Source organism: Tupaia chinensis, unplaced genomic scaffold (genome assembly GCF_000334495.1).
Source record: "Tupaia chinensis unplaced genomic scaffold, TupChi_1.0 Scaffold000088_1, whole genome shotgun sequence".
Classification (NCBI taxonomy): Eukaryota; Metazoa; Chordata; class Mammalia; order Scandentia; family Tupaiidae; genus Tupaia; species Tupaia belangeri.
Window position 1 is genome coordinate 3,431,327 of NW_006159550.1, and position 17,770 is coordinate 3,449,096.

General features: G+C 44.0%; 1 protein-coding gene across 2 annotated transcripts in view; it reads right to left on the reverse strand.

Annotated features, from left to right (window-relative positions):
• Positions 1-2,720: 2,720 nt before the first annotated feature.
• Positions 2,721-17,770, reverse strand: part of RALA (RAS like proto-oncogene A) — a 69,758-nt gene continuing 54,708 nt past the window's right edge. For both annotated transcript variants that reach the window (XM_006143001.3, XM_006143000.3), the window contains exons 4-5: positions 9,865-10,039; positions 2,721-4,689 (exon numbers count right to left, since the gene is read on the reverse strand). In XM_006143001.3, coding sequence (XP_006143063.1) covers positions 4,567-4,689; positions 9,865-10,039 — 298 coding nt within the window. In that variant the 3' untranslated portion in view covers positions 2,721-4,566. The remainder of the gene's footprint in view (positions 4,690-9,864; positions 10,040-17,770) is intronic.

The following is a 17,770-nucleotide window of genomic DNA, read 5'->3' on the forward strand; positions in this document are numbered from 1 at the left end:
AGTTGCTTACAAGCAGCTAGCTGCTGTAGCTGCGTTTTCCTCAGGGCTTGTGGTAAAAGCAGTCTTGTCTTTCTGCCAGGTTAGCCCTTGCCGTGCATCTTCAGTTAGTTGTTCACAACAGCTGGATGCAGAGTGGCTAGGAAGGTATTTTGCCGTTAAACTGTGGGATGGAAGCCCTGGGCTCCCAAAGGAACTTTGTCTCTACACTGATGCTATGGAAAAGGCGCAGGAAGTCCCGCCCGCGCAGGGGCCCTGCTCTGCAGTTCTCCCTTTTGGCTCTAGATCTCTCTTAGCAACCAGGCTGCGTGCACGGCCTGGTCTCTGTTCACACAGCACCATCTGCACGCATTCTGGAGACTGCTCCAGCGAGTGGCTGAAGCCTAGGGATGTCTGGGTGTTTCCTACCCTGGTGCAGGCTAGTGACTAATTAGCTGCTGTCTGAGCTCCACTATTCTCCACTGAGCAATGCCAGACCTTTTTTAAAAAAAAAAAAACAAAAAACACTTTTCATTTGAAAAGTATTTAGAACACATAAAACAAGGTAACGTCTGTTCTTTTTTCTTATCTTCCGGTATGGGGGTCTGTCGGTGGCTCAACTGTTGCACTACTCTCTCTGAGCCAGTGTTAATATCACTGGTTTCCTCCTCTCAATTACAGTATTTATTTCAAAGTTAAGTACCAGCTTTGTGGCCATGGACCAGTTATTCAACTTCTCTCTGCCTCAGTTTCTCCATCTGCAGAAAAGTGGTTAATAACAGCAGCCATCAAGCCAGTCAGTGGCATGGCAGTTAAGGGGGTTGAATCCCACTGAGAACTACACCTGGCACATGTGCATGTGTGCCCAAAGTCCCCAAAGAATGGAGAAGGGATCCTGGTGCAGTCATACCCCCTGGGGGGGTGCTTTACCATCTCTGGAGAGTTTAAGTGTGCAATACACTAAAAAAAAAAAATAGCACCTACCTAATTGGGTTATTTCTAAGTATCCAACAACACACTCTTGCACATATTAATAGGATGCGCTGTGCTTGCTATTACTGTGCAGGGCTATCACGAGGGCCTACCCCAGAGCAAGAACGAAGCCTTCCCTTGTAATCTCTTCCGAACCTCATGTTCTCTTTTACATGGGGCACATGGAACTTGCCCCTAACTCTGTCCTTTACCTAAATGTTCCCAGCACTACCGACAGTGGAGCCCAAGAAAACCTACTGGAAACTACAGGCATGAATGGAGACCTCTATTGACCTGCCATGCCACTCTGAGTTCCAGGATAACTTGATACAGAGACTTCTAACACTGGGTTAAAGAAAAACCCATTCCTTTATCCTTACATATGATTGCTAAATTGTTTTACATCTTTGTCATAAAAATTTGAGATGAGACATTCTGATTCTTTTTTTTTTTATTTTTTTTTGAGAGGTTTTTGCTATAGGGCGCATGCGCTCGCCAGAGCCAGAAAGAGAGAAATCACCCCCCAGGGGGGATGGCCACTCCGCAATCCCTTCTCCTCCATTCTCCTCTTGGGATCTTGGGCACGCACGCACACACGCCCAGCGTGAGTTTTAATTCACTGGGTCCGGGTTGCAAACTACGGTCGACTACGTGGGAGTCCAGCGACATAGCCATTACGCTAACTGCTGGTCCCCGATTCATCTTGAGATAAGAACTTAGCTGATTTTTGTTTGATGCATGATTTAATGTCATGTCCTATACTGGTGTGAAGAATGAGTCCACACATTGAGATCTAAATGATGCCAATCTTAATTATACTCATTCTAGCACTGCTCAGGAGTTAAGGAATTAAACTGAACTGGACTTTGAAAGGCTGTGCCCAGCATCTGGCCAGACTTGTTTCCCACTCACAGGCTGTCCACGATTTCCTACCAGACATCAAATGTGACAAAGACAGGTCTAAAGCGTGGTGAGCCGGTAACAGGGAGATCACTCCCACAATTTGACGATTTAATTGCCTGGGAGGGGGTGGTCATTCTGATTAGAAAAGGAATACAAAGGCCAGTGGGTGGCACGGTGAAGGTGCTAGACTCCCACAGGGCTGACTGTGGTTACAGTCCCAGACCTGGTGGCTTGGTGAAGTCACTAGACTCCCACAGGGCTGACTGCGGTTAGAATCCCAGACCTGGTGGTTTGCTTTCTCATTTCCCTTCTTTGGCTCTCTCTGGTGACTATATGGGCGCTACACCAAGTTAAAAAATACTAAAAATAAATAAAATGTAATTCTTTAAAAATGAAGAGAATGAATATAAAGTTGCCGAGTCATTCTAGAGTTGAAGAGCATTCTAATGTTATGTATGCGTTTGTGATTTTCATGACAAGATGAAGAGCATCTTCTATGTAACTGGCACATGGGAGTCCTCCACTGCTGAGCTGTGATTAAACCTGACCAATGATGATACTGTTACTTAAGAAATCTGGCATTATGGAGCCAGCAGGAGGCGTGATGGTTAAGACGCTGGACTCTCACATGGCCGTCCACAGTTCAAGTCCTGGAACTGGTGGCTTGCTTTCCCACATTCTATCGCTCGTCGAATTTAAAATAATAATAATAAAAATTTAAATAAAATAATTTTTAAAAAGAAATAAATCTGGCATTACACAAAAGGAAGTCCCTAAACAGCCTGAGAAATTGAGCTGCTTTTAAATCTCTGGTTGATAAATCTGAATTTGACATATTTTACTGTAAACATCAAGTAACACCACACACATTTTAAAAAAGGAAGTTTATTGGTCTTTAAATGGCTCAAACTGCAAATAAACGAACAGGGTGGTGGCATCAGCCTGACATGGGAGGCATCTTTGTCAGTTGGCTTCATAGCACCTCAGTACCCAGGAGAGGAAAGGTCTCAAAGCAAAGTCACAATGTTAGTGGTTAGGACCCCTGGTTAAATGAGACGGCAATGAGTACACATGGAGATGGCTGGCCCGTGCCGATGTGACACTGCTAACTTTAATTCTGCATGTGGCATAGCCTATGAAAAATATGAAATGGAAGATGTACACTTCAAACCCGTCAAGGACGAATACTTAACATGACAAGCTGAATGTAATATCTAAGAGTTGAGTTCCTAAAAAGCCTATTTTTGTTTAATTTACGTACATACCTGTCACCTGGAATGCCTGAACCTGTTCTCTGACCTGTTGAAATTAGGACTGAGCGAAAATAAGGACAAACTTTATTGAAGCAACTGTCCCAGTCCAGAGAGGAAAAGAAAAATCTGACAGTGGTATGTTTCCCATCAAAATGATGTTCCCAGAGAGCGTGCGCGAATTCTCCTAGCGGGAATGCGCGCAGTGGCAACACAGCTTAACGCCTGCTCTGCGTGTGCCAAACACAGTTCTGCACGACACCTGGGTTTGATTGCTCGATGTTAATGCTAGGAAAATGAAGCTACAGTGCTCTCTGTTATGAAATCAACAGTCTGCAACATTCCTAATACTCCCAGAGAGCCAGACTTGTGAGTACGCACTTAGGAACGAGCAGGCGGCAAGCAGGGATAGCTCCCCTAAGCGTTCTAGTGCAAAAAGCATGAGCGCTGTCAACCCGTGTGGCGTGCCTCGTACCCAGACTAACAACCCACACGCACACGCCTGCCGTTTGCGGAGAGTGATCTCCAGGGACCAGCACCTTAGAGAGAGAGACGGTTCTCTCCAACATCACTGGAGGTGAATGCTCACCGACTAAAATGATCTCACCAGTATATGCCGGCCCTTCATTTTCAATCACCTTATTATCATTTTATTAAAAGCAATCAAGGAGCTCTGGAACCTTAATTTCAAGAACCAGAGTATGGCACACATTTTCAATCTGGACAGGCTCCCAGCAGACGGTTCACAGGAGTCTTAGACAAGAGCTGTTCTCCATGCTAGGTACACACTCTCACAAGGATACAAGAGGCGTGGCCCATGGCCCCAGTGAGAACACACCCAGGATAATGTCGCCAGGTATTTTTCAGTTTCTAAATTAAGGCATATACGAAAATGTCCTCGTACAAGTTCACACCACTTTTCTCAGTTAACCACCAGGCAATTAACGCAGATTCACAGAAGAATTACTCTCCACTTAACTATATGCAACAACCATGCCATTAACTTTTTCTTCTATATTTTGCATAACAATGGTTAAAAAAAGTGGTACAGTTTAACTATCATGTTCACAATTGTCATTTTTCAAGGCAGTAGAAGACCAAGACATTTTAAAATGATAGAAAATTGAAGCTTTATCATCAACACCAGAGGAAGTGGCCTTTCCTCTCACCTCTTTACTTAACAGTTCAGGAAAGACTGCCCGAGAAACACAAGCTCACGCTACATTCAGGACCGTGATAGATGTCGGCAATTATGAGACAAGCTGGACTTTGCTTCTTGGTGAAGCCACATTAATTTCTTTTTTAAGTGAATTTGACTTTCAGTGCAGTTCCAATTCATGCTTTTAGTGATACATAACAATTTCCAAAACGTTAAAGTAATTTCAGTCAATTGAGCCTTCGGTGGCAATGCTTATAAATTATATTTATTAGTATGGTCGAGATAAGAAAGGAGGTTGGGTTTTGATTATAAAATGCAGCATCTTTCTCTGATTCTCTTCGCTAAACTTTTCCTCTTCTTTTTTCCATTCTTTTCTTTGCTGTCTTCCATCTTTCTGGCTCGAATTTCCCTCATTAAGTCAAAAAATACCTAGAAAGAAGAAAATAGGGTAAGTCAAGCAGACAATGCGGACTTGGTACTTTTCTAATCCCAGCAGTACTTGCTGGAGTGTATCAGCAGAGTAAGTATCTCAGAGCCTGGACAGAAGCAGAGAGATGAAAGTGCAAAACAAACCCTGCTTCTCCTTGAGAAAATGGGAAAACTGGGAAATACCCTGAATTAGACCTCTTGGTAAAAACGTTCGTAATAATGGGGCCGGCAGGTGGTATGGTGGTTAAAAGACAGTGGACTCCCACAGGGCCAGCTATGATTTGAGTCCTGGACCTGGCAGTTTGCTTTCTCTCTCTCTCTCTCTCTCTCTTTCTGTCTCACTGTGTCCCTCTCTGATCAAATTAAAATAAACAAAGTTTAAAATAGTTATTTTAAAAAATGCTCATAATAAACGCAATGAACTATCTTTGAGTATTTTAGAAGTGATAAATGTGTTTTATTAATTCATACTTAACAGTAACCAGTTTACTAACACAATATTTAGGAACTATTAAATAACATTTAACAACCTGCCTTTCTCAGCTCCATTTCTAGAGGTGCTTTATTATCCTGATAACTGACATGAGAAAACAACATATGAGAATTTATTGACTTTTGCCTGATGTCTAGTAATTGGGAAATAATGAGGGATATTAAAATAATAACTAAAAAATTACTAATATAATATTTCAAAAGTTGGACCGGCAAATGGCATGGTGGTTAAGGCACTGGACTCCCACACGGTCGACAGTGATTTGAGTCCTGGACCTGGAGCTTGCTTTCTCACTTTTGCTTTCTTTTTCTCCCTCTCTCTAGTTTAAAAACAAACAAACAAACAAAAACAAATAGAATTAAATAAATATTTTTTAATTCAAAAGTTAAATTTCAGTAATAAGTGTTCTTTTTTTTCTGTCTTTTTTGTTTTTAATTTGCTATAGGGACCATGTGCTCACTGGAGACAGAGACAGAGAGAGAGAGAGAGAGAGAGAGAAATATCATTCCCCAGGGAGAAAGGTCACAGCGCAATCCCTTCTCCTCTATTCTTCTGGGCATGTGCAACCAGCATGATTTTCAAGCTGTTGTTCTGGAACTCGAACCACGGTCGGCCCTGTGGGAATCCAGTGCCTTAACCACCATGCAGCCTATTGGCCCCTTTTAAGTGATTTTTAAAAGCTGTTTTAATGATGCTGATGAAGCATGTAGAAATGGTTTCCTTATACCAGTTAAGTTCACCACAGTATTGTATGTAACAGAAAAATTGCAAACTACCAAAATGCCATTAATAGGAAAATGACTGAATTATGGAAAAGCCTAATTATAGAACACTTTGTAAATTTTAAAAAGAATGTGGGTGCATCTATACACAATGGCATGGAAAGAACTATAACTTCTCTTTGTTATAAAATTAAAAAGCAAGCCATAGAAAGACATGCTCTGGGGGCCAGCAGGTGGCATGGCAGATAAAGGCACTGGCTTCTCACATGGCCATCTGCGGTTTGAATCCCAGACCTGGCGACTTGGTTTCTTGCTTTCCCTTTCTCTCTCAAATCAAATAAAAAAATAACTACTAATGGAATTAGATAAATAATTCTTTTTAAAAAAAAATAAACACATCCTCTGTTATCATGTGTACGTTAATATAAGGAGGGGGATGAGTGAACACAAACTCCCTTAGATACCTTAGACATACATCTGCCTTTAACATCTGGAAAGATACACATGGTTACCAACAGGGAGTGGAGGAGAGTAGAATGGGGTGAAAAGTGATACATGTTTCCTCCTTAAACTTCCCTATTACCAATCTCTCTTTACACAGTAAGCACATACATGTGCTTACTTGTGCAATAAAATAAGTTCAGTAGTATTTGCTGTGTGTACTTCCTGAATCCTGCCCCTCTCCATCAAGAGGGAGAGTCTACCCCTTTCCATCTGAACCTATGTAGGACTTGTGACTACCTTGACCAACAGAACTAGCTGAAGTAAGTCTGCATAACTACAGAGACAAGGTTACAAAAGGTGGCATGGGGGAACCAGCAGTTAGAGTAATGGCTATGTCACTGGACTCCCATGTAGTAGACTGCGGTTCATGTCCCGGACCCAGTGGCTTAAAACCCACGCCGGGCACGTGTGCATGCGTGCCCAAGATCCTGAGAGAATGGAGGAGAAGGGATTGCGGCGTGACCATCCCCCCGGGGGGGTGATTTCTCGCTTTCTGTCTCTCTCTCTCTGTCTGGCGAGCACACGCGCCCTATAGTGAAAAACCTCTCAAAAAAAAAAAAAAAAGTGGCATGGTTTCTGCTTGTTCTTATTCTCTTGTGATATTTCCCTCTGGGGCCTGGGACTCTACCCACTGCACTGTGAGGAAGCACACTTGAAAAGGCATGTGGAGAAAACATGTACAGGAACTGGAGTGGCCTGGACAAGAGCCAGCATGAACCAACTGAACCTGCCGTGCGTAAACGGGCCTTCGCAACCCAGTTTAGACACTTGCAGGGCCCTACAGCAAATTAAAGAATAATAGGAACATGGAGCCAACAGGTGATGTGGTGGTTATGGCCACTGGGCTCCCATATGGCAAATGGCAAACCACAGTTTGAGACCTGGACCTGGTGGCTTGCTTTCTCTCTCTCCCCCTCCCTCCCTCACTCTGCCCCCCTCTGGACAAATTAAAATATAAGTACATAAAATAAAGTTCAATAAAAATGATTCCTAAAAAAAAAAAAAATTGGAATAGGGGCTGACAGACGGCATGGTGATTAGGGGTGCTGGACTCCCATATGGCCAACCATGGTTCAAGTCTGGGACCTGGTGGTTTGCTTGCTCTCTCTCCCTCTCTGTCCCTCTCTAGTCAAATTAAAATAAAGAAATAAAGTTAAATAAAACAATTTTTAAAAATTTTAAAAATAGGAATAAAATAAATCAATTACAGAAAACTTTAATTGTTGGATCATAATTTTGTTAATCACCAAACTGCCCTGCATCAACATGGGAGAGGTTCTTGTTTTTCTATAATCTTGCCAACAGCATATTATCATCAACCTCTTTGCTTTTTTTTAAAGAATTATTTTATTTAACTTTATTTATTTTAGTTTGACCAGAGAGGGACAGAGTGAGAGACAGAGAGAGACAGAGAGACAGACAGAGAGGAAGCAAGCTGCCATCTCCAGGACTCAAACCGTGGTTGGCCAGGTGGGAGTCGAGTGCCCTTAACCACCATGCTACCCACCAGCCCCCTCTTTGCTTTTTATTGCAATGTAAAAGGTAGAAAAGGAAAAAAAAAAAAAAAAAAAGAAAGAAAAGAAAAAAAGAAAGATATGCCATTACACTTTTATTTATTTATTTAAAAAATTTTTGCCAGAGGGCTCATGTGTTACTGGAGAAAGACAGCAAGAGGGGGAAAGTGAGACAGCACTTCTCTCCCTAAAGAAGGTCGTGATGCAATCCCTTCTCCTCTCTCTGGGCACACACACACACACACACACACAATATGTTCCTCAAGTCACTTGGTCCAGAACTGGAACCACTAGGTTGGCCATGTGGGATCCCGCTGCCTTAACCACCATGCCATGGGATGGCCCTTGCCATTACATTTTTAAACTGCACTCCCCTTTCATAAGTGAGACTGAGCCAAGTATAAAAGCCATTTGCATCCTTTCTGTACAGCTCTACTCCAGTTTGTGACAATTTTCCCACTGGGTTGTTGGTCTTTTTCTAACAGACCCCTTGTAAGAGCTCTGGCAATGCACACCACCCAGTTCCCAGGCCTCGGATTCCAGCAGATGACCACCACAGGCCAACACAGAGAGCTCAGAGCTGCAGCTGCCAGTCTGCCTCACGTTTCGAAACTCAAGTTCTACAAGCTGCTCAACGTAGCGATGAGGAGAAACGGGGTTTGCATATGCTATGAGAATACTCAACGCTGGTGCTGACGGCCCCCACATACTGGATCTTAAATTCTACTTCCATTACTACTTTAAAAATATCTGCCCTCACCTTAGAGAAAACTCGTACACTGAGTAGAAATCTTATAAAATTCATTTTGTGCAAATATCGTGAACCTATAGAAACCCTATCAAGTAACTAAAACAAAAAATAGCAGCTTAGCACAGCAATGATGCTATCTTAAGACCCACAGCAAAGAAACAGAAAGGATCTCTCTCTTGCTAGCTCTTTTTTCTTAGCCTCATCTTTCTGGATGAAGGTAGTGAATCTATAGCATAATCAAGCCACTCCACTAAAACCTGAGGCCACCAAGAGCCGTGCACTCCAAGCATGGGCCATAGTCCACAGCGTGCACCAACTGGAAACCCGCCAGAAACGCAAGTCCTCAGGCCCCACTGGAGACCAAAGGAATTGGGGTTTCTGGGTGAGACGAAGCTCCCGAAGCCATTCACGAGGGTTGGACAGGCACTATGTGGGAGCTGGATACTTGGGGAGCTAAAGACGGCCCCACTGGCAGGCCTTGCAGAACGGGCGCTGCCTCAGCCCACCGCAGCCTCCCTCAACAGTGCAAGTGGGCTCTGGCAGCAGGGAACAAAGGCGCTGGGGAGGCTGCTAGACACCAGGTGGGATGTTGCACACCTGTCTCCAGGAAGGCCACTCTGAACAGAGTGGGAAGACAAGAGAGGAGGGCAGAGGATCGCCCTTCCTCCTCAGAACAGGACAAAGTGAGCGTGGGGCGCATCGGCAGTAGGAGAGACTTTAACATTTTTTTTTTCTAAGGACTCCATCTTGGGAGGCACCTTCACTTCTGAGGACTTAAAAGAGGTCAAGCAGACATCAGGGCACAAGTGAGGACATGCACTGCTGGCATCTTGGGACATTATGATCCTCCTAAATCATCCAGCCCCATCTGGATTGAAAACAAAGGGTGAGGATTCAGGGCAGGAACGTCGTCAATGCTTAAAAAAAAAAAAGCATACTTAGCTGCAGTTTTCTCCCATGTTAATGTCTCTTGGGAAGCGAAAGACAAGGTGAAGTAAAAAACAAAACAAAACAAAACAAAACTCCGAACATATACTTGAGCATGCAAGGATGATGAAAATCAACATGTATTAAACCTCTACTTGAAAGTCTCACAGTCTCTAGGCAAGGCAGAGCTGAATGAAAGCAAATCCACCCATTTTCCCCACGATGTGGTGGTGGTGGGGGGGAGGGCGGCGGGGCACACTGTACCTTGTCGACATTGGCTCGGGTCTTAGCAGAAGTTTCCACGTAGTTAACATTCCACTGGTCGGCTCTGTTTTTTGCCTCTTCTACAGAAACTTGCCTTTTATCTTCTAAATCTGATTTGTTACCAACCAGTAGAAATGGAACATTCTCATCTTCTTTTACTCTTAAAATCTGCTCCCTGGGAAAACCAAAATGAGAAAGAAACATTAATATAACAAGGCGCCACCTGCAGTCAGCGTTTACTTATCATCTGTGCTTCTCTACTGTAACAAGCTCATGGTAGAAAACAGCCAGGACTTCTTCCTAACCTATCATCAATCGTGAATTACACACTCACTTCACTAAAGAAGGAAAACTATCCCAAAGAGAATAAACCTGGCAGTAGAGGTACAAGAAGAAATAGTAAAATGCAGCTTCCCCCAAGAGATTTTTAAAAATAAACAAACAAACTTGCTATTTTAAAATGGTTTTAGATTTACAGAAAAATAAAAAATTCCCTACAGTACAGAGGTACTATAGGGAGTCCTAAAACACCCTACATGGGCCTCTTCTATTGTTAAATCTTATGTTAGTAGGTACAGGCGTCACAATTAACGAACCAATATTAATACACTATAATTAACTCCAGTCCATATTTTAATCAGACAGTCTTTTTTTTTTTTTTTTTAGAAATTTTTGCTATAGGGTGCATGTGCTCACCAGAGAGACAGAAAGTGAGACATCCCCAGCTGGAAGTGGGGTGGGGTGGTGGCCATGTCGCAATCCTTTCTTCTCCATTCTCCCCTCAGGATCTTGGGCACACACACACATGCGCTATGAGTTCTAATTACAGGGCCCAGGACTTGACCCAAGGTTGACTACGTGGAGTCCAGCGATGTAACCATTATGCCACCTGCTGGTCTCCAGACATCCATAGTTTTTAGCTAATGTTCTGTTCCAGGACTCCATCTGGGATACCACGCATCACTCAGTCGTATCATGTCCCCTCGGACTCCGCTTGGCTGTGACATTCTCAGCTTTGCCTTGTTTTTGATGACCCTGGCAGTTCTGAGAAGTGCTGGCCAGGTGATCTGAAGACGGTCTCTTAGCTGAGATTTGTATGTTTTTTCCCTTGTGGTTAAACTGGGGTGGACTGGTTGTGAGGAAGAGTATTACAGAGGCAGAGAGGACTTATCACATCATATCAAGGGCCCCCTGAAATGTTTTATTTAAAAGTCCTGTACATGGCAGACCTTACGGTAATCAGATCTCGAGCACAGATTTTGCATTAGAGATGAGCTGTATACTATTCTGAAAGAGTCACCGTTTCCCCTTCTATTCATGATGGAGTGTGTGGACATCAGAGAGGCAGAGAGACAGAGAGACCCACCATAGGGTCTGGTCATACCCTGGTCCTCTTCCTCTAGTCCTGCACACCTCAGACCCTGGCACCCACAGGTATGCTTGCTGTGTTTCAGGCTGACCGAGCCAGGGCTTCAAGCTGTGGTCCCCATGTGGTATCCTGCTTCTCGAACAGTGCACTACTGCTGTGCCACAGGCCAGTTTGAAAGTGTCCCCATTTTTAAAAAATGTATTTGTTGTTTATTAGTATGATTTTTAAAATGTGACCAGAGAGAGACAGTGAGAGAGAAAGGGAAAATGAGAGAGCAAGCTGCAAGGTCCAGGACTTGAACCGCAGTTGGCCATGTGGGAGTCCAGCACTCAACCACCATGCCAACGTCCCTAATTTTAAAGGTACTATGGTCCTCCTCTTTCTAGTTGCGTGACTTTGAGCAAAGTACTTCTTTACCTCAGTTTCCTCATCCATAAAATGGAGCTAACACCACACCTTCGTTGTGTGGCTGCTATGAGGAGTAACTGTACACTGCTGCAACTGCACGGCACGCGGCAGCCCTTCTGTCACCATGAGCTGCATTCTGGTGGTCACGACCCTACTGGAAGATGCCTTCTTGGATCATCAATAGACAAAGAGAAACCTTTCAGACTTGGTTTACTGCCAGGCTATTTTACAGATGCTTCTCTTCTGAAATTCTTATGAACAAAAGTATTTTAGATTAAGGGAAAATGAGAAAAATTAAAGGGGTTATTAGAATGGCAGATAAGCAAAGCACATTTGATTCTGCGGGGATCTTACAGCAATGCTTGAGAGACTGAGCAAAAGTCTTCACTATGGCTTATGTTCGGATTAGTTTACATTGAGCTTCTTGGGGCATGTTTCCTGAGTACTGCGTGCTCAACACATCAAGCACTGTTTTAAGTACTTTACAAACATGAACTCATATAATTTCACCTCAAACCTGTGAAGCTAGTACTACCGAATATTTTTCTTACCATATAGATAAGTGAGACACAAAGAAATTCCGTTAACTTGCCCAAAGTCCCAACTAAGTAGAAACAGGATTTGAGCCTGAGAAATGTAACTGCAGAGCACACGTTTCCACACCACGGATCTGCTAGGACAAACCTTGTTCAAAAACGTTTAGTTTCCAACAGTTCTTTATCATGAGAAACTCTACACCTCTGAGGTGGAACGGACACCCAAGGTGTCCATCATTATGGTGGGTTCTTCAAGTTCACCACATTTTCCCTGCCAGGAAAGTCACAAGCCAGAAGAGGGGACCCTTTCTTACTACATACAGTGATCATATCAAACCCTGGGACAACATGAGGTAGAGGAAAGTGTACATCACATACAGACAACTGTAGGGCTGCCAGTGGCATGGGGGTTAAGGGGGCCAACCGCATGGTTTGAGTCCTGGACTCAGTGGATTGGAAAACACACCAGGCGTGTGTGCATGTGTGCCCCAAATCCCGAGAGTGGAGGAGGGAGGATTGCGTGTGGCCATCCCCCCTGCAGGTGAGGGTGCTTTCTCACCTTCCCTCCTTCTTTCTGTCTGTCTCTCTCTGGTGAGTGCATGTGCCCTATAGTAAAACTTTAAAAAAAGTTAATAAAGACAATTTTACCTTTCTGTAAAAATATTTCATTTTAATTGTTTCAGCTGAGGGTTAGAATTTATACTGATAAATTAATGAATGATATTAAAATACAATGTCATAGTGTGAGAAACTCAGGGCTTGAAGGTAGGGTGTTGCGAAAGACTGAGACAAGAGACGAGGAAATGGTTAGAGGAGGGAGTTAAATCTTCAACTACGCCAGAGCAGAGGCTTCATTCTAAATCAGATCACATGAGCAGTGAGTGAGCTTGGCCACAGAGAACAGTGGACAACACACATGGCATCTCCGCAGGCTATGCTCCTGGTACAAGACCGACAGCTACCACGAGCTTTGCACTCAGACAGTATCTTGGCTTGTGGAGCGATTGACCACGCAGTCCCTGTGGCTTTCCGTCTGAGGACAGGGTTGTTTTCAACTCCCTTCTGCATTCTTCCTTTCTGGCTTATCTCTCAGGCCTGGGCTGGTTCCCATCTTCAACATCATAGAATACTTCTACTATATGATATAAAAACAATGTTCTAGGGGCTAGACGGTAGCACAGTGGTAAAACGACCCTGTGCAAGGCTGACCCACATGGGAAGGTGCTAGGTTCATGCACACAGACCTCCCTGAGTACTCTGGGCTCACACGCATAGACCTCCCTGAGTACTCTGGGCACACGTGATAGCCTGGGCTCACGCGCACAGACCTCCCTGAATACTCTGGGCTCACACACACAGATCTCCCTGAGTACTCTGGGCACACGTGATGGTCTGGGCTCACGTGCACAGACCTCCCTGAGTACTCTGGGCACACAGGTGCCTATGATCTGGGCTGCTGTGACTGAGAGTGGACTGAAGTATCAATACCCTACTGGAGGTGCAGTCTCCCCCTCACGCACTCTCGCTCATGGAATAAGTAAGTAAACTTAGAAAAAGCCCTATATAAAAATGCTAAATATATATTTAAAATGAACAGGAGAAGAAAGAGTTGTATTTTAAATAGGGAACATAATACATTCCCCTCTTTAAAAAAAAGAATTATTTTTTCTTCCTTCTTTCCTTCCTTCCTTCCTCCATCCCTCCCTCTCGCTCCCTCCCTCCGTCTCTTCTCTCTCTCTCTTTCTTTCTTTCAATTTGACCAGAGAAGGACAGAGAGAGAGAGGGAGAGGGAAGAAAGCAAGCCACCAGGTCTCGGACTCAAACTGTGGTCAGCCTCACGGGTGTCCGGCACCCTCAGCTATCACGCGATGTGCCAGCCCTAACATATTCCGTTTTAAAATCATGAATGGGGAACTGTGGCATGGTACCAGTGCACTGCTCAAGAGAAGCCAGATCCTGGGCCGACAAGTAGCACAGAGGTTGGGGTGCTGGAGCCAACATGGCCAGATCTGCAGTTTGAGTCCTGGACCCAGTGGCTTGAGAATCACGCCAGGCATGTGTGCATGCCCAAAATCCCAAGAGGAGAGTAGATAAGGGATTGTGGTGTGGCTATTTCCCCTGGAGTGGTGACTTCTCACTTTCTTTCTCTTTCTCTCTCTCTGGTGAGCACACATGCCCTATAGCTTAAAAAAAAAAAAAAAAAAAAAAAAACAGAAACAAACAAAAAAATCCAAACCAACCAACAAATAAAAATCTTCAAAAAAAAAAAAAAAAGAGAGAAGCCATATCCTACATGGCAACTACGATTCAAATTCATGGTCCATCCAGCCTGAAGTACATCACGCACGAGCACGTGTGCCAGATCCAGTGTGGACAGGCTGGAGGACTAGAGATCAAGAGGAAGAGGGACTGCATCATGACTGGGCCTTGTGGAGGGGGCTCCTCTCTATCTCATCCACTCTGTCATAAAAACAGAAACTGGCTATTCCAGGACCTACTGGTGAAGGAAGTTAGATCCTGCGGTTTGAGTCCCAGATCTGGCAGCTTGAGAAAAACGACAGGGGCATGTGTGTGCAGCCCAAAATTCCTAAAGGAGGGAGAGATGAAGGAGAAGGGATTGCTGCCTGACCACTCCCCACAGGGGAGGCTTTCTCCTTTCCCCTTCTCCAGTGAGTGTATGTGCCCCCCTAGCAAGAGAAAGAAACATGAAATGTGGCTGCCATGTGGTTTTATAAAAGAATCCTCATTATTGTGAAGACAGCCAGCACAGCATTGCCATTAAACACAATGATACGGGACCACCTGGCAGTGTGGAGGTTAAGCGCTTGTGCGTGCATGCCCCACATCCCAAGAGGACAACTTAGGAGAAGAGATGGTGGCGTGGTCATCGCCCTTCGGGGGCGGGGGTGATTTCTCACTTTCCCTCTCTCTTTCTGAGTGCATGTGCCCTACAGAAAACCAAAATCAAAACCCAAACCCAACAATATGGAGGCAGACCTCCTGGACGGAACTTTGCTACACTGAGGTGCACTACCCGGGGAGGCCATGTGACTGCCTGTGTTCAGCTTCATTTGCCAATCTAGAAAATAGTTTTAAAACTCAAATTTAAAAAGTAATGCATTATTTTATGTCTCACCAAGAAAAACTGCTGCTAATTATGATAAGACTCAGCACTGATTTTGACAAATGTTAAAATGTAAAGAGTGGGGCTAGCCTATGGCCTGGTGATTAAGTGAACTGGATGCCTGCCACACGGCCAACTGCATGGTGAGTCCTGGATCCAGTGGATCAAAAAAACACATTGGGGACATGTGCACATGTGCCCCAAATTTCGAAAGGATGAGAAATAAAGAGGGGACTGTGGTGCAACCATGTCCCATGGGGGGTGATTTCTCAATCTGTCTCTCTCTAGCCAGGACATGCACCAAAACACACCCAAACAAAACAAAACAAAAAACACCTTTAAGTGTAAAAAATGTGTATTCTAGAATCTGTGAAGGACAGTAGTCTCTATACCTCATAGAGGTGTATGATAAATGAGCTTCTATGTTAATAGTTAGAAGGTACCTGGCATGCAGTATGTGTGCTCTGTGAGTATTAGGCAGGGATATGATTATTACTGCATTATAGTTAGAAAGTACCTGGCACCCAGTACGTGCTATGTGAGTATTAGGCAGGGATATGATTATTACTTTATTACAGTTAGAAGGTACCTGGCACACAGTATGTGCTCTGTGAGTATTAGGCAGGGATATGATTACTGTATTACAGTTAGAAAGTACCTGGGACCCAGTACGTGCTATGTGAGTATTAGGCAGGGATATTATTATTACTTTATTACAGTTAGAAGGTACCTGGCACACAGTATGTGCTCTGTGAGTATTAGGCAGGGATATTATTACTGTATTACAGTTAGAAAGTACCTGGTACCCAGTATGTGCTCTGTGAGTATTAGGCAGGGATATGATTATTACTGCATTACAGTTAGAAGGTACCTGGCACGCAGTACGTGCTCTGTGAGTATTAGGCAGGGATATGATTATTACTGCATTACAGTTAGAAGGTACCTGGCACCCAGTATGTGCTCTGTGAGTATTAGGCAGGGATATGATTATTACTGCATTACAGTTAGAAGGTACCTGGCACACAGTACGTGCTCTGTGAGTATTAGGCAGGGATATGATTATTACTTTATTACAGTTAGAAGGTACCTGGCACCCAGTATGTGCTCTGTGAGTATTAGGCAGGGATATTATTATTACTTCATTGACCTGATTCCTAATGATGTCGGAAATATTCTAGTGGATTTGGAAGTTCTTTGGACCTGAATTTTCATGAACAGATCATGGACTGTACAGAAAGTCACCTCCGTCCTTCGCTGATTTGGATTTACCTCAAACATTCTTTTGGAGGTAATGATAATAAACGTGACACCTGGGAGATACACGCTAAGCTCTAGAGCACGCACACACGAGTGTTCCCTCCCACCCGTGACTTTTCGCGAAAAGCATGTACCTGTCATCATTACTGTGATTACCTGTCGGATCTACTTACGAAGAAGATTTTGGTCAATCAGAATCTTTAGAGCTAGTAAAAATGAATTTTTAGCAACTTCCTTAACTAGCTTCCTTATGACTGACAGCCTGAACTGAGATGTCAGTGATAAATGATGTACCACTCAGTCTCACAAACCACAGGAAGGTGAGGCTGACTCAAGTGTTTGTGACTCTAGCACTCCTGGTCATTCGTGTGCATGCAGTCGTTAATTTATTTCTCAACCAACAGCTACTGAGCTACTCTGAGTGGGGCACTGCAGGGAAACCGACACTGAAACTGCAGTGGGACTGAAACCATCACATGTGGCTGTGGAGAACCTGGGCTACTGGGTTCGGAGGTGAGAACACAGTACTCTTCATAGCCAGTAGCTTCATTTATTAGCTCTTTTTTGTTTGTTTGTTTTCTGAAGAGGTTTTTGCTATAGGGCACGTGCGCTTGCCAGACAGACAGAGAGACAGAGAGACAGAAAGTGAGAAATCACCCCCCAAGAGGGATGGCCACACTGCAATCCCTTCCCCTCCATTCTCTTCTCGGGATCTTGGGCACGCATGCACACGCACCCGGCGTGAGTTTAAGCCACCAGGTCCAGGACTCGAACCGTGGTCGACTACATGGGAGTCCAGCGACATAGCCATTACGCTAACCGCTGATCCCCATTTATTAGCTCTTTCTGGGATGTAGAGACAGTTAATGCTATGTCTACAATCGTCAGACAAAATTTGTTACATTCTCTTTAAATGTAGTGTTAAAGGCTATTACTGAAATTTAGAACTACGAAATACCTTTTTTAAAAATTAAAAAAAGAATTTAAAGATTTTTTTGCAATAGGGTATGTATGGTCACTGGAAAGAAAGAAGAGAGGGAAAGTAAGAAATCATCCCCAGGGTGGGTGGCCACACTGCAGTCCCTTCTCCTCCATTCTCCTCTTGGGATTTTGGGTATGCCTGCAAACGTGCCCAGCAAGTTTTTCAAGCCACCAGGTCTGGGACTTAAACTGCAGTCAGCCACGTGAGACTGAATGCCTTAACCACCCCAC